Source organism: Podarcis filfolensis, assembly GCF_964270895.1.
Source record: "Podarcis filfolensis genome assembly, chromosome: 6".
Lineage (NCBI taxonomy): Eukaryota > Metazoa > Chordata > Lepidosauria > Squamata > Lacertidae > Podarcis > Podarcis filfolensis.
The window spans coordinates 2,238,820-2,260,411 of record NC_139609.1 but is presented as its reverse complement, the minus strand read 5'-3'; the positions used below and the strand labels follow the sequence as shown (position 1 = coordinate 2,260,411).

At 44.0% G+C, this 21,592-nt stretch overlaps 1 protein-coding gene across 5 annotated transcripts; it reads left to right on the top strand.

Moving 5' to 3' along the window:
- Positions 1–308: 308 nt before the first annotated feature.
- NPL (N-acetylneuraminate pyruvate lyase) lies at positions 309–19,787 on the top strand. 5 transcript variants are annotated; one of them, XM_083621437.1, is made up of 13 exons: positions 309–482; positions 1,855–2,052; positions 2,289–2,428; positions 4,506–4,579; positions 6,472–6,559; positions 8,712–8,769; positions 9,666–9,741; positions 10,917–11,009; positions 12,836–12,984; positions 13,762–13,808; positions 15,095–15,179; positions 15,984–16,023; positions 17,812–19,787. In XM_083621437.1, the coding sequence occupies exons 2-13, from the start codon at positions 1,918–1,920 to the stop codon at positions 17,961–17,963; spliced, it is 1,137 nt and encodes a 378-aa protein (XP_083477563.1). In that variant the 5' UTR covers positions 309–482; positions 1,855–1,917; the 3' UTR covers positions 17,964–19,787. The 5 variants fall into 5 exon arrangements, with proteins under 5 accessions (XP_083477563.1, XP_083477566.1, XP_083477564.1 ...); XM_083621440.1 differs by lacking the exon at positions 1,855–2,052 and having other exon boundaries at positions 320–482; positions 2,289–2,390; XM_083621438.1 differs by lacking the exon at positions 309–482 and having other exon boundaries at positions 1,861–2,052; positions 2,289–2,390.
- Positions 19,788–21,592: the final 1,805 nt, after the last annotated feature.

The following is a 21,592-nucleotide window of genomic DNA, read 5'->3' as shown; positions in this document are numbered from 1 at the left end:
TATATATACACACACACACACATATATACACACTGTTAGCTTAGCAGGAAGTAAATCTAAACGAGGCTTCCTAATGATTAAACCTGTATAGAATTGTGCTGTTAATGTTACTATTCACTATGGATTTTAGAATTTGGGAGGGATAAAAATCATATTTTGTACATGTGCGTGTATAATGCAATATCTCTGAAATCAAAAAGTTGCTGCTCATCCCAGAAAACTGGGTATGTCGCTATGCCTGATGTATGTCTCAATTTCACCCTGCTGAGCCTGCATTTACAATTCCCTGTTTTCACTCTCAGCCAGCAAACTCCCGCAGCTGCGTTGAACTGCTTAATGCAGGGCAGTGAACTGACCTCTTTGTTCTGAGCATGCTCAAAACTGGTGGGCATGCTCAGTAATGTTTATTGATTTCTTTTAAAGCAGCAGCAAAGCCGCCTGATTCGTAGCAGCCGGCAGCAGAACTTCCTCGGCTGGGCCAGGTGAGAGAGCGGGGTGCCCTGTTTCCATGGCTGCCGGTGGCTGGGTTGCGCATGGCGCCAGATTGGTTGGCAAAGGAGGACGCTAGTTCAGGGCTCTTGGGCAATGAAGAGGGCGAGGTTATTGCTTTGCTATGCCATGGTCCCAGGGACTGGTCATCTATAACAATGCAGTCCTTAACTGTCTTCTAAGGAGTGCGTGCTGCCCTGCACAGGGAGGAATGCCCTGAAGCAATGGTGTAACTTTTTTAAAACAACAGCAATGGTATTTTCATATTGGTTCAAGACAGTCCAGGAAGACAGTTTGTGTGCAAAATGCAAAACTGCAGCTGTCCCTCTTATTGCTTCCTTTAGTTATGGCTGGTGGAGTGAAAGTCACAAAGTGGTTTGTCCACTTCTTTTTCAGGCTGAAGGGCTGTGGTTTGGTTTGGTTTGGTTTTCAAAGGCAGAGGAGAAGGAAAGGGTGTGGTAGAAGTGCCTTCTTGTGCAAGAAGTTGTTGAATCTTGAGGGTGATTTCATGAAGTTCTTTGAAAACACAAACACTTAGGGACCCAAAGAAGCAATGGTCACTCTGCCTTTGAAATGTGAAAGTCAGCAGTTTAGATAGAGAGATAAGATACCGGTAGTCATTTGGATTTATAGCCCACCCTTCACCTCAAGGTTACTGCAACTCAGTAACAGCAAGATCTTATAGCACTATCTCCCTCTTGCCCAAGACCTGGGCAAAGATGTGTATTTGAACCAAGCCACAGTGAACAATGATGGCACTAGATGTTTGTTGGCAGGGAGGAACCACCACCGAGAAAGTCATGTTATGGGTGTTCATCCTGCAGGCCTTAGAAGGCAGCAAGCACTGCTAATAGCACCGATTATAATATCCAGGCAGGTGCGTATGGAAGGAGTCCTCTCTCCGTCAGATATTTGGGACCACATGACTGGGCTCCACCTATAACTGTGGTGGTATCATCTTCTCCCCTGTTTATTGAATATCTGTCTGATATCTACATGAAGCCATTGAGACTGGCCATGAGGGAATTCTGAGCAAGGTGTCATTAGTACATTAATGATACTCAGTTCTATTTCTCTGTAACGTCTGAATTAGGAATACTGGTTCTGGCCAGGATCCTGTTTCATCCAATGACCTACCAGATGTATCCAAGATGCCCACAAGCAGAGCATAAAGGGCAACAGCCTTTTCCTTTCCTTTCCCTCTTCCAGCAGCTTCCATTATTGTGGAAGTGAATGCCATATGCATTTACTTACTGCATCATGAAATCCATATTGGCTTCCCAGAGCATAGGCTCTCTAGGGTGGCTTGCAAAACAAATACAGTCATACCTCATGTTATGTTTGCTTCGTGTTATGTTTTTTCAGGTTGCGTCCCGCGGCGACCCGTAAGTACCGGAAAGGGTTACTTCTGGGTTTCGCTGTTCGCACATGCACGCAAGCACTAAATCGTGCTTCACGCATGCACACAAGCGCCAAATCACGCTGCGCAGATACGGCGCTTCAGGTTGTGGGCTTTTTATGTTGCGAACGAGCCTCCAGAACGGATCCTGTTCGCAACCAGAGGTACCACTGTACAGCCATTAAAAGCAATAAGAGCTTTTAAAAACTAAAAATGCAGTCATGCGGCAAGGTACAGTATGTGCTGTTGGGTGGCTGTTTATTTGTCTTGTTGCTGAATGTTTGCCAAAACTGCATATTGTTTTTGAAAAAACAATAGAAAGTTCTCTCTGTCCTGGACTCTGTCTGTAAGGGTTAAGAGAGGGATACTCAACATCTGCTTATTTTCCTGTCACAACCAGGGCTCTTCTCTTTCTCGGACTCCACCGCAACCGCTCTATGGCAGCCCAGAAGAAACTGCAGGGTGTTGTGGCAGCCACGGTCACGCCAATGACTCCGGATGGGTAACTATCTCCTTGGCCTTCAAAGCAACGGCAGTAAGGTTTGATGGGCTCTTAAATAAATCACAGACACAGATCATGATTCGTTTTATCATATCCTTCATTGCCTATCTGCACATGTCTTGCTACAGAAAGGGGGAAATTGGATTTAAAATGGCAATGATTAACCAGTGCGTTGGGTCTTGCCATCAAATTTTAGAGCACAACTTCTCTGCAACTACAAAATACTAAGTTTTTGTCCCTCTTAAGCAGATAGCTTGGCTCACTTGCTTGAGGTATCTGTTTGCACTTCTTCAGAGGCAGTGGGCTGCTTATTTGCACCTGGACTGTTCTCTCTTCCTTTCCCATTCCTCCCCTCCAAGTGGGCACTACGGCTGCCTCCCCTTCTTTAAATTCCTCAGAGCAAGGACCTCTAGTGTGTGTGAAATACATAACTTACAAAGTTACTCTGTATGGCTCTGTGTACCTGGATGCCAGAGTTCAAAGACCCACTCCACTAGGGCATGGCTAAGGCTGATGCGACTTGTATTCAGAAACACCTTGAGGGCTCTTGGATGGCTGACCTAAGGAGTCGCCATTTCTCTATGGCAGCCACTTTTGAAATGGAGAGGTGTTTCTAAAGCAATTTGTGAAGTGGCACTGTGACCTGCTGTTCCGAGGAGAGGGAACCCAACACCCCAGAGGTTGCACACAGGCCCTTGGAGATGCCTGAAGTTCCTCTTTAGCTCCTCGCCCAAGTGGGCTCCTTTGTAAGATGTGGAGGATCCTGATCTGGAGCAGGTGTTTGGATCCAATCCTTTGCAGATGTATTGTTCTAGTGTAGAGTAGACTAGGAGTGGGCAGTCTGGCTCCCTGCATTATCCAGTTTCTAGTGGCCAACCCAATGCATGCTGGTTGCTGGAATTCTTGCAAATAGTGCTGGACTGGGTAGACCTTGGTCTGATCCTCTCATCCGTTCTTAAGCAACCATGCATGCTTGGGCAGTCATTGAACACAGATTAGTTAAACCTTAACTGTTAAGATTGTATAGTTAGGATCTCTTGCCTGGTAGGGGAGATGACAGGCGTTCAAGAGAGTCAGCAAACACTCCCTGCCTGGTGAATTCAGGAAACTGCCTGCCGATTTAATCAATGGAAAAATCACAATTCTCACTTCCACCTAAAGTTCAGAAGGACCAGTCACTCCCTTTAATGTAGGTAATTGGCCCACCATTGGAATAAACCATAATGGTAGCCCCCCACCCCCACCCCCATTTAACAAAAGAAAACTAAATTTTAAAAACAGACTCTTGCTTATTCCTGTGCTGCCTCTCTGGCTCCTGGAGCTCTGCGCAACCCAGGAAGCTTAAGATCAAGAGCTGAACAGGACTACTCAGAGTTTATCAGGAAGGAAAAACAGTGTTGTTGGTCAGCCATTCTCTTTTCAAGAATGTGACCCATCTTCACAGATCACTAGTTTGCTTCTGTCAGCAAAGGCACTTATTAACAACGCTGACCTTGGTACAAACAAGTGAGGTGACCTTGGAGCCAGACCCCCTGTGGCAACAATGCCTTGGCCCAGGACTTCCTCCTGCTCCTGTGGCCGTGCCAATGCCTTTCAAAGAGGCAGGCTGGGTGCTGCTTGCTCTGTATCCAGAAGCCCCACTTGGACCGGCAGCTAGACAGAACAGCGTTTCCGAGCCCTCTGCTCTTGGCACAACCTGATAACGTCAGGCAGACGGTGTTTTCCTGCTGCTCCCATTCGGAGTTGGAAAGCTATCCGGAGATAGCGGGGGGGAAACAGGAACAAGGAGTGGACAACAGCTTTTTCAGCCTGTAAAACATGGTTGAACATTTTCATGCTCTGGGCTCCCCTTTCTTTGGCTTTCTGGTTTCTGTTTTTGTGTCATTTGTGAAAACACCAGAAAAACCGTGAATGGAAACAAAATTAGTATGGCATTAGCGTCCTGCAGGGAGTGATGCCTTTTATCATATAATTCTATGATCTGTCTGGCAAGGGAAGATTGGTTGTTCAGGTTCACTTTTCATGTGTACCTGCCTGGCACTTCACATTCTGGGTTTTTCTTTTCAGTTACGGATATAGGTGATCATGCTTCCTGTCTTGTGTTCCTTTCTTCAGAGAAATCAACCTCTCTGTGATTGGCCAATATGTGGACTACCTGATAAATGAGCAAGGTGTGAAGAATGTCTTTGGTAAGATATGGCTTATGAGACCATTTGCTTTTGTGTGGACTGTCTCCTACACAGAAATGGCTATCATTTCAGCCCCGGACATCTAAGATGACACAATATGTCGTGATAACTTTATATTACCTTCAGGATTAGAATACCACGCCTCTGAATGTGTCAGTTTGGGGCATAGCTGTCAACTTACAGATTTGAAAATAAGGGACCAGCAGCCTTGAAAATAAGGGACCAGCAGCCAAAATAAGGGACCTGCAGCCTCACCTGTTCCAGGCACTCCAGTCTTCCTGTCCTCCTGCAGTCTGGTCAAACTCATGCTGGTAGCTTCGAGAACACTGTCCAACCAACTTTGTAACCAGAGGTTCAACTGAATAGAATCTGAATCACATGCACCACAAGGCCTATGCAGCCTCAACTTAAGATGGCTCCCTGGCCTGGCTTTGCACTGCAAAGTTTGCAGCAGCACGTGCAACAAAATGGCGTCCAGCATTCAAAAAACCCCTCGGCTTGCATTTACTAGCCACACACAAGGTATGCAAGCTCCACCCCCCAGTCATTCTTAGACTTCTTATTGGGTGAGCAACACAGCCAAGCAACACAGTTGGAGCCTCCCTCCTCCCTGGCCGGCAGGGAGGGAGGGAGAGGAGCTGCTTCCTTTGAAATTTAAGGGACATCATTTAAGGGACATCCATCAATAAGGGACATCAGCGGGACATGGCGCTGGAATAAGGGACTGTCCCTTCAAATAAGGGACACTTGACAGCTATGGTTTGGGGAGCAACAGCAGGAGAGTGCTATTGTACTCTAGGCTTTCCAGAGGCATAGAATTGTACAGGTGAAAGGGACCTCAAGTGTCATCTAGTCCAGCCCCCTGCAATGTAGGAAGGCATCTGATTGGCCACTATGGGAAATGGGATGCTGGCCCTTGGTCTGATTGATGCAGCAGAGCTCTTCTTATCAAAAGAGTCTATGCACAGTCTGGAAGATAACTTGGCTGCCCATATTCACTCCAGGGAGGCCTATGACAACTGAAATGGCTAATTTATTGTTGCAGTGTGTGGTTTTTGTAGGTACTTGTTTCTGAAACGGAGCCTTCTCCATGGAAGTTTCTGCTGTGATAGGTCCCATGTGCATGCTTCCCCCGTCTTTCGGTCCCAGCTCCTGCCCACTTAGCAGTTCGAAAGCACACTTAAGTGCAAGTAGATAAATAGGTACCGCTTTATAGCGGGAAGGTAAACGGCGTTTCCGTGTGCTGTGCTGGTGCTGGCCCGCCAGAGCAGCTTCGTCACGCTGGCCACGTGACCCAGAAGTGTCTGTCTGGCCCCAGGCCTCTTAAGTGAGATGGGCGCACAACCCTAGAGTCGGACACGACTGGCCCGTACAGGCAGGGGTACCTTTACCTTTACTAGTGGTCCCGGGCCCTAAGGAAGTTAGATTAGCCTCAACCAGAGCCAGAGCCTTTTCAACACTGGCTGCAGCCTGGTGGAACGCCCTGCCTCATGAGACCAGGGCCCTGCAGGATCTGATTTCTTTCTGCAGGGCCTGTAAGACAGAGTTGTTCCGCCTGGCCTTTGGCTTAGAATCAGTTTGATTCCCTCCCCCTCTTTCTTTTTCCTTTCTCCTCCTATGAAGAGGCTGCATCCTAATGTTTTAATGTTGTATCTTAATATTTTAAATTGTATTTTAATCAACTTGTTTTTATTATTGGTTGTTAGCCGCCCTGAACCCGGTCTTGGCTGGGGAGGGCGGGGTATAAAGAAAAAAATATTATTATTATTATTATGAGCTGTGAAGCAAGGCTTCCTGCAAACATGCTGAAGTAATCATTCCCCCTGCAAAAAAAATAAATCTCTTCTTTCTATGTGTGCAAATACTTCCATTTTTTCCTTTTTTGGTCACAGTAAATGGAACCACAGGAGAAGGCCTGTCCCTGAGCGTTCAGGAGAGGAAGCTGCTGGCCGAAGAGTGGGTGACTAAGGGCAAAGATAAGTGAGTAACTGGGGGGGGGGCAGATTGGTGTGTTTCGTGGAAATCACTGGCTATCTAAGCAAAGACAGTTGATTGTGAAATCCGTGTTGTTTCCTTCCTTTTTTTCCCTTTAAAGGCCAGGGAGAGGGGAACAGTTTTTCAAGACTACTGCTGAAAGTAACAAGCTGCAGTATGTTAACGTCTGTCTCTCATCTCCAGCAGATTTCTTTATTTCTTCTCATTGCTCAAAGAAAACAAGGAAAATAAAAGTGGATATTTGTAGGAGGAGAGCTGTCTGTCTTGTTTTTGTCTATACCATTCCTTGCAGGCTGAAAATAAGGATGGAGAGGCGGGATATGGGGAAAGGGAGAGTGTTGTTTCTTTAAGACAGAACGCTTGGGCTGCGATGATGCTGGTTCAGAGATGAAAGAAAAGCTTTACCTTTTATGACAGTGGAACAGATTTCCTCAGAAGGTGGTGGACTCTCCTTCCTTGGAGGTTTTTAAAGCAAAGGTTGTATGACCGTGCATCTAGTTGAGATTCCTCCATTGCAGGGGGTTGGACTAGATGACCCTTGGGGTCTCTTCCAATTCTACAATTCTATGATTCTATGAATGAATTATGTAGAAATCACTGGAGGGCAGAGCAGACAGAGCATGAAAGCTTTAAAAAATCCTTTTCCTTCTACTTGCAGATGTTAACTTCGTAATACTAAGTCTGTGGATATATTGGTTTCTGCTTTTAAAGATTAATCTCCCCTTCAAAAAGCTTGCTAAAAATGATTTCAACAGCTTTGATGCAGCCCCCTTTCATTGTCTTTTTAATTTGCTACCTTGACTACTGCTTAAACTTTAAATAGCTGTAATCCTCTGATTCTATAAGAGCGTGTGGATGTCACCTGTAAAGCGGCTGTGAGTGGGCCAAATAATAATTTTTACCATTCCACAGTTTGCTGGCATAGGTAGCATCTGCCAACGGTGATGCTTTGTATGGTGGTGATGTTTCACCTCCACAGCCAGAGTCCTTGTGTCTCTGAATGCCAATGGCTGGGAAGCCCAGTGGGGAGAGTGCTGTGGAGCTCAGGTGAGGCACCTGCCTGGCCGCAGTGAGAACAGGACGCTGGACTGTGTGGATGGGCCATGGGCCTGACCCAGCAGAGCTCTTTTCATGGTCCTGTGACTCCTGGCTTTCCCACTGAATATCATGCATTCTTTTTTCTTAATTGGTGTTCTCTTATGAATATTTATAGTACTTTATGTAAACCACTTAAGATATTTATTTTTGATTAAGCTGGCTTTGAATCTTGCTAAGTGAAGGCACATATCTTCAGAGAAGAGTTTCTGGGGCACTCATGAAGGGGGGGGAATGTGACTCAATATGCTCCTTTTCCCCTACAAGTTTTTGAAACATGGCCTACAGACAGCGTTCTACTTTTGCTCTGTGTTCCATTTTGCTGTTCATCTTTTTGAAATACCTGCATTTCTGCATAAATATGCCTCTTCACTGGACTAAATGGCATATATCCCTGTGTTGCACATTGTCACATGTGATGAACACACGTCTGTATGCTGATGTGTGTGCACTGAGACTTAATTGCACATTAAGTCCCAATGCCCTCCTCCTCCTCCTCCTCCTCCTCTTCTTCAAGTTGCTTTAGAACAGATCATTTGAAAGCAAGTGAAAGACTGTCAAGGGAGAGGGAAAGCTGTGGAGCAGTTTGGACTGGAGGTGTCTGAGGAAGGAATCAAGTGTCCTGTTCTGCTTTTCTGTTAATTCTTAACTGCCTCTCAGCAAAGCAGATTTTCTATTCCAAGATATTAGATCAGGGAGACCTTTTCAAGTTGAGAGGCTGCTATCCCTCACACTCTCCATCCTCCATTCAGGCAAGCAAGCAGCATTGTCATGGCTCGGGGGCACATCCCACCCTGGCAAAAATAGCTGGAGACAACGGGGTTGAGACCTTATGCAACCTCTGGGTCTGTGTTTCCCCACCCTGATACAGATAGAGACATACATGCACATGTACAAATACATGGACCTGGTTTTAATACATGAGTTTGTCCTCGACAAGGTTGCAGTTAAATAGATATTATGAAATGCTTGCACTGCAGACTGACAGCAGTAAGACTACACAAACACACACACACACACTTTCCTCTTTTCTTCTTTGTAGACTGGATTACGTGATTATTCATGTTGGCGCACTCAGTTTACCAGAAGCAAGGGGACTGGTGAGTGTGTGTTTTTAATGTATTTCCCCCCTGTTTTTATCCTCCATGAACGCCTACATTTATTTATTCATTGCATTTATATCCCGCCTTCCCTCCAAGGAGCTCAAGGTGGCATACTATATATAACTCTCCTCCTGCACATTTTATCATCGCAACAGCCCTGTGAGGGAGGTTAGGCTGAGTGTGAATGAGTGGCTTAAGGCTACCCAATGGCAGCGAGCTTTATGGCTGGGTGGGGATTTGAACCCTGGTCTCCCACACCCTAGCCCAACACTCTAACCATTATGCCACATTGGCTCCCTTCCTGTCAGTGCAGGGTTGAGAAGCTACACTTGCTGAAATTCCGCCTCCTATGAAGGATAGCAGGTCTTCTGGTCCCTCTAAAGCAGCTTCTCCCAACCTGGTACTCTCCAGATGTTGTTGGACTACAACTCCCATCATCCCTGACCATGGGCCACGCTGGCTTGAGATGATGGAAGTTGGAGTCTGACATCAGTTGCAGAGCCCCAGGTTCAGGGAAGCAGCTTTAGGAAGAAAATAAGGTGAGTGTATGGTTGCAACAAATGTAAGTGGGTTCCGGCTATTAAAAAAAATAAAGTGTTATTTGCATTGCAGATACTTGGAGTAGCTGATTGTTAGCATATGATCACTGCGGATGATCAAGACACATAAAGCCCACCAAAAGAATTGCTTTGCAATCAGAATACCTCCTCCTCAAAACAGCCAGGAATGGCTATAGAAACAATACCATCGGGAGATCCAGTTATATTTGTATATATAACTCTAGCTGGGGAATTCTCATGTAACTGAGGAATAGACAAGTGATCTGTTCCTTTTCTAGCACTTCTGTGATGGTGCCAATCTCTATGGATATAATTTCTTTCCTTCCTTTTCAGGCTAAGCATGCAGCAGAAATAGGAGCGGATGGCATAGCTGTCATCACCCCCTCTTTCTTCAAACAGGTGAAGAAAGGTGAGGAGGCAGGTCCCACTGTATTCTTTCCCCTCTTTCCATCCACATCCCAGGCAGGTCTTCAGTACTGTGAAGAACAATGTTGTTGGGATGTGCAGCGGTAAAGCCAGAGGATGTGAGCTGTTTCTGTTAACTGCTGCATAATCAATGCCTTGGCCGTTACTTTTCAATTTACATTGCCTCTTTGTATTCTATGGGAGTGTAGAAAAGCCACAAAATGTGGCATTGGGGGCAAGTTCACCTTCCTGTGGATCTCTGCTTCCATTTGAAAAGGAAAGAAACCAACTTTGCAGTCCTTGTGGCTTGGAAGACACAAATTAAAATGATCAGGTAATGGATCTTGTAAAATCTCAGAAGCCAGAGTGGGGGCTGAATAAGAATTCCAGTGATCAGGAGGTGAGGCTCCAGTGCCTTTCGTAGCTCATTGCCTCTCCTATTGACTGACAGAGACAGAATAAATTATGCAAGATGAGCATGATAAATTATATAAATTTGCATAATTTATATAGGCTGCAAAAGCCCATTTTTCTTTGTACAGATTTCAGGTTACCTTAGCTAGAATGTTTTGGGTGTGTGTGTGTTTTCTTTTAGTGCAGAGTATGCCCATCCATGAATATAGAGGAAGATAAAAGTAATGGCTGTAGGTCCACCTCTGCGTACCATGCAGAAGGATTCAGCTAAGCTTTGAATGTACTTAATCTCCTGGGAAGTTTTCTACTTTTATAGAGCCTGGACTTTCATCTCACAATTCACGAGTAATGAAGATACGGGTCTGCAGTCTTTTTGTTCTTGCATCTTCCTGTATACATATTCTGTGCTAATTTGAGATGCTACCATCATTTATCCTCACTGACATGAATCAGATCTGGTGGTTTGGGAATCCCAGATGAAAGCCTGGAACAATCCTTATCTCCTTTTTGGTCTCTCCACGTCCAGCCACATATTTCCAATTGGCAACTGAGCTGGGAAGATGAAGACCCAGTTGAATTAGCGACTACAGCACCCCTTCAAGAGTGGATTTTAAACTCTGTGTGTTGGATGGTGGGGAGGGGGGGTAGTTGTGCAGGCAGTTTGGGGTTGCTGCTTGCATGTCACATAGGCCTACATTGCACATGAGGTGTGCTCTTCAAAATTACCCAGGTTTTCAGTTGCTTTCATTGTCTTCTCTTATTTAGATGCTCTAGTTGCCTTTTTGCGGGATGTTGCATCTGAAGCCCCAGGCATCCCATTCTATTATTACCACATCCCTCCCCTGACTGGTATAAAAAGTAAGTGTTACTCGTCTAGACCATCCTAATTACATCTCAGGGAAAAGTTGGACTCAGCAGCTCTTTCTGTGTATGTTTGGTGTTTAAACTAATTTAGGCAAGTGTCAAATGCATAGGATTGTGCTTCAGAATGTAGTGGTGGTCAAGATAGATCTATTGTACTAGTAGAGACATGGTCTAAGGAGCATAGAAGCTAATTCCATCTTTGGAAATAATATTGCTAAACTCACTAGAACGTTGATTTGTACTGGTGATTGATTAGGGGCAGATCCACACAAATCATTTAGAGCACACCCAAGACACATTTATTGTAAATAAATTTTTATTGATTTTCACAATTGAATTCCACATTTAATCACAATAGTACTTCCCCCCATCCCCAAATTCACAAATATCTTTTTCAAAACCTTGTCTTTGAGGTTCTTTACACCTCATGACTTCCCTCCATTCCCTCTTCTTGGTTCTTTATATAGACAAAATTATTCTGCATTTCCATATTCATGCTTAATCAATTATTATTTCTCTTAATTTATCCAAATTTCTACTGATTGCAAGTGTTTAGTCAAGGCCTATTGATGTTTCAACCTACTTGCAATACCCTGCAATCGAACAATAAACATTTCCCATTCTTTTTCCTAACTTTAGCATACTCCAACTTTTCCATCAGCAGACAGTATCCATAAGTATTATAAAGAAAGATTTAGTAACCTTTTCACTTGCAAATTGTTTCCATGCAGTGATAGTTACTAATAAGATGGGAATGGACTTTTGACGCCAAATTCCACCTAATTAATTAATTAATTAGGAATTAATTAATTCTGAAAGTAAATCTTTACCTTTCCATTGGCCTGGTAGTAATTTTTGCTTCAGGCTTGAGCTGAGGCTTCGCTCCCGCGGAGCTGTGATACTGCCATGACCGCAGGCTTGACTGCCGCTTCCTCCCCCCCTCCCCATACTTTCCAGCACAAAAGGAGTTTGGGGGTTGCAGGAGAGCCCTTTTGCAGGCTGCTGGACTTCTCAACACCCTGAGGCCCCCTCAGGGCTTTTTTTGGGAGTGCGCCTCACCTTGGCGCGTCCCCGTTTCTCCGCGGGGCTCGAGTCCGTCAGACGATCAGACTCACGCTCCTTTCCACCATCTGCAGAAACCGCAAGTGCGCCCAAGACACATTTAAAGCACGTTACTTCCCTCAAATAGTGCTGGGAACTGTTGTTTGTTAAGGATGCTGGGAACTAACTCTTTGAGGAGAAACCACAGTTCCCATGGTTCTTTAGGGAAGTCATGTGCTTTAAATGCACAGTGGATGCGCTTTGAATGTATGGTGTGGATCAGGACTAAGTCCCATTGTTCATACATGTGACATGTATTATGGGCATTATCCTTGTTTATATTCATTATAAAGTATATAAATTTTGAGCCAGTGTAGTGGCCAAGGTTTTGCCTCAAAATGCTAGAGAAACGGTAGCTTTGTGAGAATGCCAATAATAGTCTGTTAAACATTGCTTTACCTCCCTCTTGGCCCACAATTCCCAGGGTTCCTGCTCTGAGGCAAGAGGACGTCTGCAAAATCTGGTGTAAGATTATAGTGTATTCTGATCAAGGAATTCAATTTCTGTTGCCTTCCACAGATAAGGAAGAGGGAACATTTTGGGGCCATTCTTCCCAGATTTATACCTTTTCACAAGAACACATTTTTTGGAGCGTATTTTGGGATAGATTCACAGCCTCTATTGTGATGTTTTCTTGCCAGATATGGTCAATGTGCTTTGCCCAGTAAGACTTGAAAACCTGTTGGTGTTCCTCTCTTTCGCTCTCCCTCTCTGTTCAGTTACTGCCTACGAACTGCTAAATGGGATGATAGAGCAGATTCCCACCTTTAAGGGGGTGAAGTTCAGTGATAAAGACCTCCTGGATTTTGGGCAGTGTGTGAAGAAAAATGACAGATGCCAGTTTGCACTTCTGTATGGTGTGGATGAGGTAAGGCATTTCCATATTAATAACTCTGGAGTACTGGAACGGCACGATGGCTTCCTAAAGCAATGTAACCAAAGTAGTGCTTTTTGTGCTACTGGGGATATCTTCTGCCTACCAAAGAGCTGCCATGATCACTTGTTTTTGTTTTTTATGTAATTTTTAAAATTAATTTTCCATTTTTTAAAACAATATTATAACATCGTATCACCTTTTACAAATTTTTAGCTCTTCTGAGCTTTTGACTTCCCTCCGCTCCGTCATCTGGTTTTTATCAAACACATCTTAGAACCACACATTTATACCTTCTAACTTCTACATTTAACTTAAATTATTTAGAACTTAAAACACAAGTAGAAAGTTTCTTCTTTTAAACATTGTGAACTTTACCGCAGTCCTGCTAGTGTCTTTATATGTTTACAATGATTGCCTATGTAATAAATTTACTCCATTCTCTCTGGAACACTTGGTCACTCTGGTTTTGGATTTTCCCCGTCAGCTTTGCCAATTCTGCATAGTCCATCATCTTCATCTGCCATTCCTCTATTGTCAGTATTCTTTCTGTTTCCACTTTTAGGCTAATAAAGTTCTAGCTGCTGTAATGGCAAACATGAACAATTTCTGGTCAGCTTTTGATATTTCTACTCCGGTCATCCCCAGCAGGAATGCCTCTGGTTTTTTAGGGGCCATGATCCCTTTTTGAATACTGTCTTCCCAGCAACAAGTTGTTCTACTGTTTTCTCAAGGAAATAAAAGATGTATTTTTTGTCTTTCCCTAACTAGCAACTCCTGGCTGCACTCGCTATGGGAGCGACTGGGGCAGTTGGAAGGTCAGTCTCTCTTTCACAGCACAAACCTAACTATGTCTACTCAGAAGTAAATCCTATTGAATTCAGTAGGACTTAATCCTAGGTAAGCAGCCTCAGTCATCTTTACATGGATGAGAAAGTATGAGTTCCAATGCCGCGTCTTTTGTAGCAAAGAGGATCATTTTGCAGTTCATTTTTCTGGCTGCTTTTAGCCCTGCACCAGCTTTTGTTTATACAGCTGAGTGATGAGTAAGAAAACTTTCATGTCTGAAACAGTTTTCTTCTTTTTATTGATATAGCTCAGAGCTTCCCAAACTTATTTGGCCTACTGCTTCCTTTTCAGAAAAAAAAACTCAGTGCCCCCCCCCCAGGAAATGAGCAAACAGAAAGATTCTGTGACAAATTTGCATTCTTTTATGTATCTATATTTCTACATATGTCCTACAACATAGTAAAGAAAGATGTTGTAAATAAGACACCTTATTCATTGCACAACAGATGAAACATGTGGCTTTTCAAAACTGGACGAGGAGGTGGACTAGTCCCTGGGATTAAAGGGAGTGGCTCAGTCCGGTCGACCTCAGGGGCGGGGCTGGTGCAGCAGCCTGCCTGCCATTGGCCAAATAGGGAGGCAAGCTGCGATCAGGTGAGGCCAAAAAGGTTCACCTAAGCCTGGGGAAATGCACCACCTCCAGGATGACTGCCATCTGGGGAGGCATTGCTGCCATCCTGCAACAGCGCCCGACCTGCTGGTAAGAGTCATTACACAAATAGTATGGTGGCTAAGGGCCCATTCATATTCAGCATGCTAACGCGTTGGTTGATTACTCTCAACCGATTATGTTTTGCATCCTGCTTGAGTGTTTTCGCCTGGCAGGGAGGGTGTCCTTGAACTCTGATCACGTCTCTTCCTTCCCTGGATGGAGAAGGATAGGAAGGAAGCAGCCTCTTGTGCAAATGTTGCATTTCTTCCTCCACCCATTCTTGCCTTTGGCCCTGGACACCCTGTCTTGTGGCCCCTGGAAACTTGTCTAGAGGGGAATGTGGCTCTGAGTCTGAAAAGGTTCCTTGCCCCATTTAGAATGGTAACCACAGAGGGCACACTCTGTGCAGGAGCATCTCCCCTCCCACTTTCTCCCTTTTAATAGCTTATTACACATGACATGCTACTCTGTGCAAGAGCAAGTCCCAGTTTTGCACTGGAAGGATACCTTCAGATTTGCTATTCTGCTCGATCGATTCTAGTTATGGCGGCACTTATTAATACTAACTCTGCCTTTGCTCTGTTGGCTTTTGTTTTTGTACAGCACCTATAACTATCTGGGCAAGGCAAATAACTCAATGCTGGAAGCTTTTGCCAATGGAGACCTCTCCTTGGCACAAAAATATCAGGTATGATATTTCTAACTGAAGCTGATGACAGTGGATCATAGTATGATAACAGATTCCTCCTTCCTTTTGTATATGGGTAACTGCCAACTTACACTGGCAGCCCAGGACCTCCATAGGCACTGCCCAGGCTTGCACCCCAGAGAGGTCACCTTGGTGCTGCTAACGCAGCCGCTTGACTTCACCCCTGGAGGTGTACTCCATTGTCTCTCGAGACAGATGAATGCCAACAACAACAACAACAACAACAACAACAACTCTATTCAGCTTTACGCACTTAGCAAAAAAAAAAAAAAAAAAGGAAGGGGGGGGGGAATGGCACCCCCACCCACCATTTAACCCATTGTGTTTTGACTATACACAATTTTGGCATTATGCTCTATCCCCGGAGTATAACACACACACACCCCATAAGTTGTACGGTACAGATAACGCACTCTAAAAGTAGTGTGCATCTCCCCATTACCCTTCACCCAGCTTGGGACAATGGGCAAATGGGAACAGGTTTCTTGGCATGTATCACTTGCTGAATGAGGAGCACCTGTCCTGTATCTGCAAACAGTTGGTGTGGGACCCATATGACCTAGCTGGCACTCTGCCAAAAATTTAAATAAACACTCTCATTGCACCTGCCTCAGATCCTGTGTGCACTTCCCTTCCCAATCCTTCATTGTTCCCTCTCCCCTAATTACCTGATAACACTGTGTATACCACCTCCAGTTTAACACTGTGTATACCACCTCCAGTTGCCCTACACTTTTTTTATTACCTATAATGAAATTAATAAACTTATTTTCTGTCTCTTAGTACAGTACCCAGAAAGTAATCAGCTTTTTCATTGCACAGGGTAGGTATCACAGTGGACTGAATCCTTTTCTGCCCATCAGACATGGTTCATCCAACGTGGCTTGAATGCTTCTGAATTTCCTTTTTTAAAAAAAGCTTTTATTGCCCAAGAAGCACAGATACGTTCTGAAAGACTCCATTTAACTCTCTCTCTTTCCATTTTTCCTTTGCAAATTGCCCCTTGCACTTTCTTCAAATGCAGCTTTTCTCATGGGCGTAGCCAGGATTTTTGTTAGGAGGGGGGCAGAACCTCAGATTTGTATTGGTTTTTATTGATTTTTATTGATTTGGGGGGAGAGCTTCCCCTGCCCCTCCTTGGCTACGCCCATGGCTTTTCTCCTACTGCTTTGATTTTCACACCTCGATTTCTTTTCCAAATACATTTCTTTAAAAATATATAATATTACTGTAAGATTATAGTAACAAATTATTTGCACTCAAGTGCTTACACTAAAGTGCATGTACTCTATGCTAACCATCTAGCAGCTTGTACATTTGAACTATGCCTCAGATTTCATCTGTATATATTCCATTGTGTATCTATTTGTAATATTATCTTGTTTGCTGCCATAGAATTTAGCCAGATTCCCCAAATGTTTAGCAACAGTAACGCTCCACGTCAGGCAGTAAATGCATGTGGTATAGTCAGCCCTAGAATTTTGGGATGCATGTGGTATAGTCAGCCCTAGAATTTTGGGAGCTCATATGACATTGTCATGTTGAATCAGTAAGTTCCCACGTGGAATCTCACCTCTGCATTGAGCTTACTGGCAGGCCGGTCTTTCAAGCCTTCTGCTGCCCCAGCTGCAATATGAAGACATCACATTGGGCAAAAGATTCCTGCATTGCAGGGGATTGCGCTCGATGACCCTTGTGGTGCCTTCCAACTCTAAATTCTATGATTTGGTTGTTCTTTTGTCTGACTTGCAGGGCTATAGTAAGAATTTAAGGTAAAGGGACCCCTGACCATTAGGTCCAGTCGTGGCCGACTCTGGGGTTGTGGCACTCATCTCGCTTTATTGGCCGAGGGAGCCGGCATACAGCTTCCGGGTCATGTGGCCAGCATGACTAAGCCACATCTGGCGAACCAGAGCAGCGCATGGAAACGCTGTTTACCTTCCCACTGGAGTGGTACCTATTTATCTACTTGCACTTTGACGTGCTTTTGAACTTCTAGGTTGGCAGGAGCAGGGACCGAGCAACGGGAGCTCACCCCGTCATGGGGATTCAAACCGCCGACCTTCTGATCGGCAAGTCCTAGGCTCTGTGGTTTAACCCACAGCGCCACCCACGTCCCTTATAGTAAGAATTACAACAAACTAAAAGCTTAGAACACTGGAAAACCCAATAAATCTGATTACAATATTATGTTTTAACTTTTCTGTCAAAAACATTCAATAATTAAAGGTTGGGGACTAGTCAGTCGGCTAAAAGGTTGGGGGCAAGGGCCAGACTTCCTGAGAGGCAGTAAATCGTAGGGTTTCTCTCCCCCTGCTCTTTTATGAAAAGAAATTATTTTAGTCACATCCCCACTATACATTATAAAGCACTCTTGTAACAGTTGTGGGTTTCCCTCAAAATCTTGGGAACTGTCGTTTAAGGGTACTAGTCTCACATAGCTACAATTCCCAGCACCCTTAACAAAATACAGTTCCTAAGATTGTCCATGACTTTTGAATTGGTATGGGTGCTTTAAATGTATGGTGTGGCTGTGACCTCCATCATCGACTATAGAGTGGGGCAGAAACTTTGTTGTGGAATGATTTGTGTCCTTTTTTCTTTTGGCTAGGCTTTGGCGTTGCAGAGACCAAAGCAATCGTGACTCTGCTTTCAGGGATACCCATGGGTCCCCCACGACTTCCACTCTCAAGTGCCTCTGAGGAGTTCATTGCCAATGTAAAACCCAAATTGGAGAGCCTGAAGAACTGTTGCTACAGCTGACTTTAAGTATCCAATGTGGGCATAGGAACATGGGCCATGCAACTTGGTGAACAGGTCTCACTTGCATACTTGAGATGCATCCTGACTGCTCAGCTTCCGTGAGGAAATTACTCAAAGACTCCTAACCGGGACTATGCATTGATGCCCTCTACATACCTTGCCTGGATGGAAAACAGTAGCTGCTTTGCTGCTTGGCAAGGATATGATGCCTCTCCAATAAGAAGAAAATAGCTTATTTTGAAAATAGGAAGATGCTGTTACAGAACATCCATCAATTCTTTTGCACTATTGGGGAATCAAGACACAGCTTAGACTGCCAAACTCCTTTATGCTTTTCTTGCTACTTTCATATCCCTAACCAAAATACAAACAGTGATATGACTGGATTTAGTACCTTGTAAACCTGAATTGTGTTTACAGAACCCAGACTCTGGAAACTCCAATGTCGACATTATTTCAAGAAGTTCCTAAACTTTTGCAAGTTGTTTTTCTATCTTCCTGCAGAGTTGCTGACATTGTTGGACTCCAACTCCCATTAGCTTCAGCCAGCTTGGCCAGTGATCAGGGATGATGGGAATTGTAGTCTGAAAACAGCTGGAGACCCAAGTTTGGGAAACACTGAGCTAAAGCTATCCTGCCAGGAGGTCCAATCTTCAGTAAGCACCTAGAGGTGATTCCTCATGAGACGATCCAATAGTGGGACTCAAGCCTCTTGCTTCAAAATCAGTGCTTTCTAGGAAACAGGTCTACGGCTGGAGATGAAGTCAGGAAGCCTCTCCACCCATCAGGCTGTTTTACAACTCACATCAGGGAGCCTCATCCTGAGTCAGACCATTGTTAACACTGATTGGCAGTGACTGTCCACTCCACGGTTAATAGGAAGCTGCTCTATGTACCCCCATGGCTGCAGCAGATTCTCCATACCAGTTAGGATCTCAAGGTCAGATACCCGGACTTTTCTGACAAGTAACCTGTGCCCCTGGCAAAGAGTTCTGGGGAACATTCTGTAGCACACACACGGTTCTTACTGAATGTTGTTCCATTGCTAAGTGTGTGAATGGCCTTTTAAAAGTTAATCTAATGGGAGCATTTCTTCCAATGCAAATAGCAGCTGTGGGGGACTGATCTGGATCATAGCCTAAAATCTCCCACCCACTCTGGATTATTCTACACAACCACACACACTGCTATTTAATTTTTTTTAAATTGTCCGGTAGTACCTTAGAGACTAACTAAGTTTGTTCTTGGTGTATGCTTTTGTGTGCATGATACACTGAAACAGAAGTCACCAGACCCTTATATACAGTGGGAGGGTGGGGTGGGGCTTTTCTCAGAAGGGTAGTAGGAGATGGGTGATTGACTCAATGGGTATGGTAAAAAGCAAGGGATAGTATGCAGATGACCAAAAATAGCTTTAGCATATGTAATGAGACGAGAATCCAATATCTCTATTCAGATCAGGTCTCTCCATAGTTCTCAGTTTAGTAATAAGTTGTAATTCAGCAACTTACAACCATACCTATTGAGTCAATCATGGTAAACCTGTTGACTGTTAACGACTGCAATTAGTCCTACAGGAAAAATCAAAGGATAGTATGCAGATGACCAAAAAATAGCTTTAGCATATGTAATGAGACAAGAATCCAATATCTCTATAACTAAACTGAAAACTATGGAGAGACCTGGTCTGAATAGAGATATTGGATTCTTGTCTCATTACATATGCTAAAGCTATTTTTGGTCATCTGCATACTATCCTTTGATTTTTCCTGTAGGACTAATTGCAGTCGTTAACAGGTTTACCGTACCCATTGAGTCAATCACCCATCTGATCACCCAAATGAGAGGCACAAATACAAGATGGGTGACACCTGGCTTGAGAGCACTACATGTGAAAAGGATCTAGGAGTCTTGGTTGACCACAAACTTGACATGAGCCAACAGTGTGACGCGGCAGCTAAAAAAGCCAATGCAATTCTGGGCTGCATCAATAGGAGTATAGCATCTAGATCAAGGGAAGTAATAGTGCCACTGTATTCTGCTCTGGTCAGACCTCACCTGGAGTACTGTGTCCAGTTCTGGGCACCACAGTTCAAGAAGGACACTGACAAACTGGAACGTGTCCAGAGGAGGGCAACCAGAATGGTCAAAGGCCTGGAAACGATGCCTTATGAGGAACGGCTAAGGGAGCTGGGCATGTTTAGCCTGGAGAAGAGGAGGTTAAGGGGTGATATGATAGCCATGTTCAAATATATAAAAGGATGTCACATAGAGGAGGGAGAAAGGTTGTTTTCTGCTGCTCCAGAGAAGCGGACACGGAGCAATGGATCCAAACTACAAGAAAGAAGATTCCACCTAAACATTAGGAAGAACTTCCTGACAGTAAGAGCTGTTCGACAGTGGAATTTGCTGCCAAGGAGTGTGGTGGAGTCTCCTTCTTTGGAGGTCTTTAAGCAGAGGCTTGACAACCATATGTCAGGAGTGCTCTGATGGTGTTTCCTGCTTGGCAGGGGGTTGGACTCGGTGGCCCTTGTGGTCTCTTCCAACTCTATGATTCTATGATTCTATGATCTCCTACTACCCTTCTGAGAAAAAACCCACCCCACCCTCCCACTATATATAAGGGTTGGGTGACTTTTGTTTCAGTGTATCTGAAGAAGTGTGCATGCACACAAAAGCTTAGACGCAGAACAAACATAGTTGATGTCTAAGGTGCTACTGGACAAATTTTTAAATTTTTATTTATTTATTTTGATTGCGTCAGACCAACACGGCTACCTACCTGAATCTATTTTTTAAAAGTCATTCACACAATTAGCCATTGGGCAAATGATATATCATGTGCACTTTGCATGGGAAAATATTAATACAGGTGTGCAAGGTTGGAGGCGATGACCTCATGATGAAAGAGAATGGTTTAGACAAGCTGCTCCCCCTCACACAACTAAACCCTAAACAGTCTATGAAGCACAAGTTCAAGATTATTGGAATGGTAATGCCTCAAACCCTCTGTGGAGGCAAAGGAAAAAACACAACTTATTTTCTACTGAGGTTTTCAGCCTCAACAATTGAGGCAAACTACAAAAAACAATCTGCACTGCCAAGGAGGACATCAAAAATGTTACATAATAAATAAACTCAAATTGGTCCACTATGTTGGAGAGGCTGTAACCAAGCAGGATCCTATTGCCACATCTGTTGGGAATGCAAGTTTGTACAAACTTTCTGGAAACACTTTTTACTGAGGTTTCTCGTTACAGGGCATGCACTACAATCTGATCCTAAGCTCTTTAAAAATAGTATATTGATGACAATAAAGATTTAATACTCTAAGACCTGCTAATCTTGTTGATCACTGTTAGACAGCTAATTACCCAACATTGGAAAATAGCTAACAGCCTGAATTTTGAGGTGTGATGGGATAGGATGCAGAATGTAGTCCTAATGGAAAAACAAAGAAACAATTCAGAGCACTGGAGAAAATGAAAAGCTAGGATAACTTTGAAGGAGTTTGGTATATGCTTATTCAACATGTTGTGAAAGACAGCATTGCTGTGTTGCCACCATCAACTCATAGTACACTTCGAAATAACTTGTTAAGAAGATGTACAAGAGACACTTGATCTGGA

What these genes read in the sequence shown, in the direction of transcription:
- NPL (XM_083621437.1), top strand. Translation starts at nt 1,918, where the DNA reads ATGCACGCAAGCACTAAATCGTGCTTCACGCATGCACACAAGCGCCAA. An exon ending in CTTCAAACAGGTGAAGAAAG is followed by an intron (nt 9,742 to 10,916) that starts GTGAGGAGGCAG and finishes TCTCTTATTTAG; the next exon opens with ATGCTCTAGTTGCCTTTTTG. An exon ending in TTCTGTATGGTGTGGATGAG is followed by an intron (nt 12,985 to 13,761) that starts GTAAGGCATTTC and finishes TTCCCTAACTAG; the next exon opens with CAACTCCTGGCTGCACTCGC.